This window comes from Gobius niger (assembly GCF_951799975.1).
Source record: "Gobius niger genome assembly, chromosome: 6".
In the NCBI taxonomy this organism is placed as follows: Eukaryota; Metazoa; Chordata; class Actinopteri; order Gobiiformes; family Gobiidae; genus Gobius; species Gobius niger.
Window position 1 is genome coordinate 8,742,950 of NC_136857.1, and position 9,636 is coordinate 8,752,585.

The 9,636-nt window shown below is 40.4% G+C and overlaps 2 protein-coding genes across 3 annotated transcripts; both read left to right on the forward strand.

Annotated features, from left to right (window-relative positions):
• Nucleotides 1–879: 879 nt before the first annotated feature.
• Nucleotides 880–2,657, forward strand: lsm14b (LSM family member 14B; the record flags this gene model as incomplete). Its single annotated transcript, XM_079558281.1, has 6 exons — nucleotides 880–1,040; nucleotides 1,268–1,431; nucleotides 1,576–1,627; nucleotides 1,987–2,073; nucleotides 2,131–2,238; nucleotides 2,350–2,657. Exons 1-6 carry the CDS (start codon nucleotides 920–922, stop codon nucleotides 2,655–2,657), a joined length of 840 nt encoding a protein of 279 aa, XP_079414407.1. The 5' UTR covers nucleotides 880–919.
• Nucleotides 2,658–3,435: 778 nt separating this feature from the next.
• On the forward strand, nucleotides 3,436–8,746 carry LOC306964826 (calcium-responsive transactivator-like). Of its 2 annotated transcripts, XM_079558982.1 has the most exons (11): nucleotides 3,436–3,729; nucleotides 4,416–4,492; nucleotides 4,566–4,650; nucleotides 4,745–4,853; nucleotides 5,086–5,271; nucleotides 5,919–6,083; nucleotides 6,850–6,951; nucleotides 7,270–7,359; nucleotides 7,438–7,554; nucleotides 7,631–7,752; nucleotides 8,711–8,746. In XM_079558982.1, exons 1-11 carry the CDS (start codon nucleotides 3,661–3,663, stop codon nucleotides 8,735–8,737), a joined length of 1,149 nt encoding a protein of 382 aa, XP_079415108.1. In that variant the 5' UTR covers nucleotides 3,436–3,660; the 3' UTR covers nucleotides 8,738–8,746. The 2 variants fall into 2 exon arrangements, with proteins under 2 accessions (XP_079415108.1, XP_079415109.1); XM_079558983.1 differs by lacking the exon at nucleotides 6,850–6,951 and having other exon boundaries at nucleotides 3,440–3,729.
• Nucleotides 8,747–9,636: the final 890 nt, after the last annotated feature.

A 9,636-nucleotide genomic window follows, 5' to 3' on the forward strand; every position in this document is an offset into this window, starting at 1 on the left:
AAGCCTTTTAAGAGCCGCTGTGTGTGATAGTTTTTTGTTTTTTTTCTTGTCTTTTATTTCTACGACAAAACAACGTATTTCTCTGGTAGATAAACTGTCAGGGGCCAATGATGCATGTGAGAAAGAGAAGGGATTAAGTTCTATCTGATGCCTGATTATAAAAAGCATCTTGGCTTTGACTCTATCCCAACTCCATGTTCTTACTCCAGTCTATTTAACTGTCCAATTACACCAGGTGTTTGTCCTGCTCAGGTCCACCACCAGTTCTTTAGTCTTTGCTGTACTGAGCAAGTTCCTCTCGCACCAAGTGACAAAGTTGTCCCCTGCAGTCCAGTATGCAGTCCAATATGCGATATACAGAAGTATATCGCATATTTTTTGAGTCTGCATTAAATGAAAAAAAATAAAATAGGTTTATTTCAACTCAACAAACATGTCTACATCCATAAACTGTTGCTTTTCCATCACACAATAGGGTTTCCTCATATGACAAAAGAACATGTCTGAACAGAAATACAGTAATCCTCAAGGTGTATGGTCAAGCGTGTCTCAAATCTGGGGAAGAGTCACAAAACTATCTTCAACTGCTGCTGGTCAGGATCAAGAGCTGTGGCATTATGGGTTATGGCTGTTAATTAAACAGAAAAAAAGCATATACATTTCAAATAAGTTTAATCACAAAACTATTTAGAATGCCAGAATATGAAAACATTTGCAGTGGTCACTATTCAGCAGCACTGTGGTGCTTCCACGCCCCCTGCTGGATATTTGGTATTAAACATTACAAATTGACAATTGGTGACGTTGCCTGCCAGGTGTGCACGTTTTCAAAATTAGTGAAACTGCACAACGTGACTTTCTGGCTCTGGAGAAGGTTTAAGTGCTGTGCTGCCATTGAAAAATTAAAAAAAAAGGGAAAATGAACTCGGCTAAACCATACCTTGGCTGCAAAACAGCGCTAATTTCAAAGGCTCAAAATAGATACGTAGGCATGTTGTACACCATTGACAAAGTGAACTCCACTGTGGTGCTGGCGAAAGGTAAGTGCACACAACTCAACCACAAAATGACCAAACCAAATGTGGTGACGGATTGAAAGTTTAGACATAGCATACGAGACTAGACTAAAGAGAGATCTCAGTTAATTTTTATTGTTGACTTAGAGGGTTTTATTTTTATTTGTTCATTATTTTATTTTATTATTATTATTATTTATTTATTTTATTTTATGTATTGCTGAACTAAACCACTCACTTCTTTATTCCAGTGAAGTGTTATGGAACTGAAAATCGGCCTGCAGACAGACCCACACCGCCAAGAAATGACGTCTACGAGTACATTACCTTCAGGGGAAGTGACATTAAAGACATCGGCCTTTGTGACGCACCACCTTCACCACAGGGACTGGCTCCAGATCCCGCCATTCTACTGGTATGTAAATATAAGTTAAAAGATAACAAAAAATAAACCATATTCATGCAGAGCTAACATTTGGTGTAGTCCTCAGGTGCTGTTGCAGCAGAAGCCCACTCTACGTTACACCTTGGAGCAGTTCAAGTGCCTGTGTACCATCAGTTTCCTTCTCAGCCACGGCACATTGAGGATTATGCCACTGCTTTGGGTGTTGGTAAGTCTGCCCAGATCTCTTTAAACGGATTAATATATTCTGTTATGTACGATCGTCTTGGTTAATGAATTAGAATACTTTTATTTCGTTAGGTATACCCATAAAGCGACCAACTGTGGAAAAGGCTGTGCAAACTATTGGCATTGAAAGATCCAGACGGGTTGTACCTCCATCACATGTGGAGTGGGAGGGAACTGAGGCCCCAGCAAGAGCCTTAATTCGACAGCCCCAAGTCAGGCAACCGGCCAGACCGGCGGCTGAGAGAGACCCTCCGCACCACGGACCATCTCTGACAAGTATGCAAGTGAATTGCCGGACTAATGTGAATTCTATAAATGACATTGCTTTTGTGTTGGAAGCGAGAGGAGGCCCGAGGTACCCCCCAGCGCGGCAGAACTATGATTCCCGGAAAAATATTGCGAACATCCCACCCAGAAGGCGACAAGGTAGTCACACACACAGGAATTATCCCAAATTGAAGCCTTACGCAAAGATGTTTTCAGGTTCTTGGAGAGGCCGGGATAATCGCACTGAAGCCCCATTGAGGTTTGATACGGACTTCGATTTTGATTATTCAAACGCACAGTTTATCAAGAACGCTGATATGCAAGGTAGAGACTATGTAAAGGTTGATCATTTCAAATTGGATATAGATACCTGTTGGCTTTACATATTATGCTAACCCTGTCATTCTGATTAATGTGATGGTTTTATGCGAAAAGAGCCATCTGACTCTCCATTTGAAGATGATCCTTTTGGGCCAAATCGTTTCTACAACAAGGCCAAATCTTTCTATGACAATATTCCCTCTGATAAGATTAGGTATTCCCATTATAGCAGTATATTAACATTATGCATTATAGAGCTAAATTTTATTGTTTGTGTATTCAGATTGTCGTGGGCAGAGGAACGCCAGCGCAATTTAGAAACATTTGGTGCTCCAGGGAGGCCTCTAAGAAGCCCAGGCTTCAGAGGGGGCTACTCCCGAGGAAGGGGACAGAGAACTAGACCAGGAGTCTTTGTGTACTAAAAGGAGGTTCCATGTCCTCCTCAATATCTCCATCTTAGAATTTGTCTACATTCATCGTCTATGGAAATTTGAACATCAATGTAAAAAGTTATTTTAAAAAAAAGTTGTTCACTTGTACAAGCTTGTGTGTTGTGGTATTTTCATGTGTATGTGTAAAGTGTATCATTAAAGTTTTGAAAATGCAGATGTGTCATATTTGAATGAGCCTTAAAGGAGCTATACCTGATTGTACAAAGAAACGGGGTCACTCAAATTTCAAATTGCTATTTTCTGGTCCAAACTCATCTAAAACTTTCCTAATGCACTTACAACCTCACAGGGACTGAGTTTAAACCAGGTTTCACAACTTTCAGAGAGGAAAACTGTCACTTCACTGTAAAAAAAAAAATGCCTACAAGCCTGACATTTTGACTGTTTTAAAAGGCTTTAAAACCACTTTATTTTTTTTGGATAAATGTCTTTTACCATATACTAAAGGACAAAACAAATCTTATTTCAATAACAGAAAATTTAAAAATCAAGGATAGCTCCTTTTAAGATAAAGTTGTTTTTTTTTTTTTTTCTTCCCCCAATAGAGAACAAATTAATGGAAGTGTTTTTGTTTTTCACAGTAGCCTACATGTGAAGACCGTTTTTGCACAGTGACAGCTAGGAATGCAGTCTGATCTCTCAGGATTCAGAGGCTTCCCGTCTTCACAAGGAGAGCGCGAGACTCAGCGTTTGGACCATACCAAAGCGAAGGGAGAGGGTTTCTCCCCTGTGTCTTTAGCGAAATCAAAAGGCGCGTCTTCCTTTGAACAATCAAAAAACGATTCCAAGTATAGAAACTTTGTCATGATGACGAGTTTGAAACTATGAAATTCCTTTTGCGTTCGTGTAGACATTAAAGGTCTAAAGCTAACCCCCCCTCATTTGATGGGAATGGACACACAGTGCAACCAAAGGGCTGCGCTCGGGATAAATATTAGAATAAAAGAACTGCTTTCTTTTTCCATGTGACAAAATGTCGGTTGCGTTTTCATCTTCCCGTCTCAGGACCAAAGGGGAGGTGACACCCCAGACTATTCAAAAGGTAAGCTATAAGAGCTCCGGGGAGGCGATGCGTCGCGCGGTATTGGATGAAATGTTCGCTTGTCTGCGCTGGGAGTGTGCAGCGCTCCCAGTGCATCCAAAGCGCTTGTGAAATATTATTGTGCGTGCATTGGAGTAGGGACATCATCCCGTTTTTATAGAAGCTTGAATGTGCAAAACTTGTAAAGCTGCACGGCTGACACGTAACGTTCAAATGACCTTAAATGGTGGATCTCTCAAAAAACTAAACACGTTCCAAAAGCAGAAATCCCTTGAAAATACTATTTGTATGAAAAACAGGTTATAGTAAACCTATATTATCCTGTGTAAAAATAAAAAATAAAAAAATAAAAAATGGAACCATTCCACAGATAATGACATTATGCATGCTACACGGGTGTGTTTATAATGAACATCAAACATTTTACAAGATGCATGTTCAATGTCCATTCCGGCCTATGACTGGAAAGGGCGACTGCTGATGCTTTATCCTCGAGTGAACCGTGTGCGTTTGTTTTGGTATGACGCACCTGTCCTTAAAGGATACCCTCCTCTCCAATTCACATTGGCCAACTGACTGAATAGAAACATAAGATCACATAGAATTGCCAGGCAAAACAAATCTCATGTTGCCAAGATTACACACAATTGTGCGTATTATTATTTTATTTTCCTCTCCATTTATAGATGCTGGATGATAACAATCACCTCATACAGTGTATAATGGACTACCAAAGTAAAGGCAAAACAGCTGAATGCACACAGTAAGTGCCTCTTCTCCAAATATACCTGAAATTAACTCTACCTGCAGATAAACATCTGGGGTTGTTTTCACAGATATCAGCAAATCCTGCACAGAAACCTTGTTTACTTGGCCACAATAGCGGATTCAAATCAGAACATGCAGTCACTTCTACCTGCTGTGAGCATGATACTAGTTCTATCGATATTATAAATGGTATAGCCTTTCAATTGCTGCACCTGCACTAACTATTGTTTTCACAATAATCATATAGCCTCCTTCTCACAATATGGGAATGGGCCAGAGCGGAGGACACTCTTCAGGTAACATCAATGACAACATGACGTCTGGACAGCCACCTACGTCAATGATGCAGAGTAACGGTAAGTAGAGTCAGTACACATTGCTGCCCCATGTTTTAACTGCATGTGTGCCCATATTACCATATATCAACATTATTTGGAAGATATGTTCAAGAGAATGCTACAAGAATAATGAGAGCCCCACTGCATTATGATCTGCTCCATTTGCTATGCTCCTGGCTGTGCTACAAGTTTGCAGTAAAGATGAACTGAATGTGGTTCTCTTGTTGACTTTGGGACATTTATCCATCAGGCCCCAGCCACACTTTCATGCAGCAGTCTGGCCAGGCGCCCCTCACACCCCACAGCACATACAGCCATGTTGGTCCCCCTCCCCAAAGCAGCATGATGCAGGGCACTGCTCCTGGCTATGGCTCCTCAGCTTCCTCTGCATCCTCCTCTTCCTCCTGCAGCAACCTCAACATGCAGTCAAACCAAGGTGAGCCAAGCGGTTGGCCAAACGGGGACTTTACCTGAAACATAGGCAGAGGCTCACCACTCCCTGAAGATACTATTGTTTTTGAGTTGATTGAGTTTATTCTATTGAGTTGATTGAGTTTATTCAATTGCATTATTGTGTAGTAATCAGTGTAGAATTGTTAACTGTTACTGACACGTTTTTAGTGTCTGACTGCCACGAAAGAGGTCTGACAACTTTCTGAACCCACTGTACTTTGTCACTTGTGCAGCACATGTACATAGCTGCCTAATTGCCTTTGTACTGTGAAGCTATAACCGGAACACATTCAGTTCATCAGTTCCTTTATGACTCGTGATTTTTTTTCCCCTCTTCTATACTTTTATGATCTTTCATGTGACCCTGAGATGTTAAGTCTAGCTTTCCAAACCCTCATGTGCATTGGCTGTGTATGCTGTCTTATCTTTAAGATACCTTTTAAGCGATTTTACACTGCCGTGGAGCTCATCCGTCTTTTCCCTGAATCCCTGTTGCTTGTTCCGGTGTGACCTTCCCTACTTCCCTCAATTAGACAATTTAATTAGTGTGTTCTTTTTAAGTCTTTTGTCCCCATGCTGTTACTTGGCATTTTAATTATGAGATATCTTTACCACTAACCTGCTTTCCAGTCTCCATGATGCACCCTCAGTCAGGCACTCCTCACTACTCCTCAGGCCAGACGGGGGGGCAGCATTTTCAGGGACAGCCGGCCATGGGTATGATGGGCCAGGGCACTCAAGGCAACAATATGATGTCCCAGAGGTCAATGGGATCCTACCGCACATCACAACCAGGTAAGAGCTTGACCCACTGTCAGTTTGGCTCTGCTTGAAGCTTGCTATAGATGTCAATAGTGTTTTATACTTTGACAAAATTGCTGATTCTCCATTACTGTAACAGCATGCAAAATTAGGGTGTTACAGGAAAACGTGTGTAGCCATCTCCCTCAGTACATCATGCAGTCTGCTCTGTCAGCATGTGCCTAAGAATAGCTCCACCCCATCAAGATATCTTTGAACAATGTCGACGTATTCAAAGAAAGAAAGGCTGTTTCTAGGGCAACACAGAGCGGATAAAAGGCTTCATTCACCTCACATCATTTCTGCATGACTGGGCAATCAGAATATGTGTTTATCTGATCAGGTTCTTCATATGTAGCAAATTGATGTATGTGTTGAGGTGGCTGCTACAGAAGTGCATGTTATGCTGTCATGTTTGGACTTTGCTTGCCACTTTAAGATGAAAACTATTTTTTTTAATCTTGCTTTTCCATTTTAGAGTCTTGTACAAGGCATGGGATACAACTTACAATGCAATAATCAACTTGACCTGGAGTTTCTGCACACCGTCTTAAAGTACATGTTAGATTCCCCTGTTAACTATGGGGCATTTTAACATTCTCAATAAGAAACACACTACATTTTATTATCACTAAAGATACGATGAAGCAGATTTTTTCATGCAAAACATCACAACATTCTGAAGTTGCCAAATTGTGACTCCTATTCAGCAGTTGTTTTAAACAGCTGATTGACAGTCACGGTTTCGCCTGTGTTGCAGGATCTGCACAGCAGTACATGGGACAAGACGAGTTCTACGGAGAGCAGTATGGACACACTCAGAACTCCAGCGAGCTCATAAACCAGCAGTATTACCCAGATGGTAATCGTGCACAGCCATAAACGTCATGTCCTGTTAGCTCTCAAACACACAAGCCCATTAGACACTGCTGCTTCACTTTGTGAGAGTAAATATCACTGTGACGCCCATCCATTTTGCACAAGATACAAAAGAAAGTATTGAACTTTGATCAGAAGCATGTTTTCTCCAAGTTTGTCTGTGTCCATACTGTCCCCTTTGGTGTGCTGAAACTTCAGGTTTTAGATTGCATAATGCCAATCTACTAAGAGGGTTCCTTAATGTCTCCTAAAATCAGTATATGTTTTGTAACTCTTTAAGGCCCCATATGTATCTTCACAGGTCATGGAGAATACTCCTATCAACAGACCTCATATGGAGAGCAAGGTTACGAGAGGTCTTTTGATGAATCCTCACAGCATTATTATGAAGGTATGCTTTAGTCAAGAGACTGTGCCTTTTATGGTTCATCACACATTATTGTACATTACTTTTTCTTCATATTACAAGGTAACTCTCAGTATAGTCAGCAGCAGAGCCAGTATCAGCAAGGCTCTGGTCAGCAGCCCTTTGGCCAACAGCCATACTCCTCACAACAAGGCTACGGCGGACCACCACAAGGCTATGGTTAGAGACACACACCTAAACTGTTGTGTACAAAACAGAAGAACACAATAACTCAGTCTTTCCTCTTGTGTTACAGGACCCAGCCAAGGTGGTTCCTCCCAATACTCTCAGTATCAGCAGGGTCAGGGTCAGCAGTATGGGTCGTACCGCTCATCCCCGGGGGGAGGACAAGCACAAAGACCATACTCATATGAACAGGTATTAATGCATTATTAGAATATAGTAGCAGTCACCAATTACCTTTGCCTGATATGAAATATTAATTCAATGGGATACTATTTTCTAATTAAACACTTCTGCTTGTACTTAAAGGTGCATTATGGAACCTTTTATGTGATTTTTTTTTACATTTTATTTGTGTGTATTTGACCTTTCAGTGACCCAGCCCCTGTATGAGTTGTTAGCATGGCACCTTTAATACCCATCACAGTGGCCTCTACCATAGAAATAAAAAGGAGAAGCAGAGTCCGTTAGTCTGCTCAATCAAAGTCTCAGGTTTAAACATTTTAATTCGACAGCACAAAACCCAGCGTGGTTAAAAATATGATTCCTTGCTCAGCATTGTCACCGCTGGATCATAGCAATTTTTAGAAAACAATAAAGTATCTGGAGCATTTAAGCAGTGTTTGGGAAGTGCAAAGACTCCATTGGAATCTGTCTTACAAAGTGTCTTTTGTCCACGAGGGGGTGGTATTTCATTAATGTCAGCTCCCGGCCATGAGGACCAAAGAGAAACGCGTTCCTTGCTCAATCGGCATCATGCTAACCACTCATACAGGGGCTGAGTCACTGAAAGGTCAAATACGCACTCATGAAAAAGTTTTTTCCCAGATAAAAAGTTCCATGATGCACCTTTAAGCTTAATTTTGATAAATTAGGCTTGTTCAACTGTTTTGTCGCGAAACATTGCTGTAGTCTGTAGTGGATGCTTAAATTGGTCTTTATGACAATAGATCAATTGTGCAGTGTATTATCTGACAGTTAGTGATTTTATGTAATTATTTGGGTTAACATGGTGCTTTGGATTAAAAAAAAAAAAAAGCTTCAGCATTGGCCTCGAATATACTTTTATCAGTTGGACTGCTAGTATTAATGATGTCAATATTTATTTTGTGAGTAGCAACAAGCTTTAACTCTTCATGTTTTTGTATTACAGGGTCAATACGGAAACTATCAGCAATAAAATGTGTTGGCTGGTGAACAGAAAAACTGGTGACTTGGGCATAACTGTGGATCTTATCTGGACGCATCAAATCATTGTTGAAGGTCAAACAACTTGAAAAATGCATTACATAGGATTATAAAAACTTCCACCCGATAACAGTTATCCTCGAAAAGTAATGATCCGTTAGACTGTGATATCTTTTGACCTTGTGGTCCAACTTTATATTTTACTCTATGTACAGGTATAACTAAAGTAGCAACTAAAACGTTACTCACTTATGTAACCATCCATCATAGTTGTATTTGTTATGTCCTTTATCTGCAGGGGCTTGTTGTTACACAACTCTGGATGCCATTCAGTAGTTAAAGTAACTTTGTTTGCACTTTATTTTCCAGTGACAGTGTATGTTTGTATAGGTCTTTGCCATTTTTTGTTAGCTAAGCATATACTGTATGTGTTGGGTTTTATTTGGAGTATTTGATTCTCAGAAAGCCAAAGTAACACAGGAACATGAACTCCACACCCGATATGTTATCAACAAGTGCAATACATCTTGAAGAGAAAAATCTGTGATAAAAAATTTTCTTATTTAGTAAGGATACAAACTACTAGATTATTTGAACGTTACAATACTTGCTGTAAATATATACGGAAAAGGACTGTGATTTGCATGATTCTGAAGTACCACCTTTGCAGCGAAAACCTGCAGTACCTCAGTTTACCTCAGAGGGGCAAAATCACATTTGCAGATCCATGTTTATCAGGAAAATAGACAATCACAGGTTGTATACAGTTAATCAATTGGCCAAACATCTTACTGTTTATTCAGTGTTTTGTGATCTCCATGCTGAATTGTGGTCTTATCTTACAGATGTGGATGGTGACTGTGTGTGAATGTGTGGGACAAATGTGGGTCT

What these genes read in the sequence shown, in the direction of transcription:
- LOC306964826 (XM_079558982.1), top strand. Translation starts at nt 3,661, where the DNA reads ATGTCGGTTGCGTTTTCATCTTCCCGTCTCAGGACCAAAGGGGAGGTG. An exon ending in CCAGCAGTATTACCCAGATG is followed by an intron (nt 6,952 to 7,269) that starts GTAATCGTGCAC and finishes GTATCTTCACAG; the next exon opens with GTCATGGAGAATACTCCTAT. An exon ending in CTCACAGCATTATTATGAAG is followed by an intron (nt 7,360 to 7,437) that starts GTATGCTTTAGT and finishes TCATATTACAAG; the next exon opens with GTAACTCTCAGTATAGTCAG.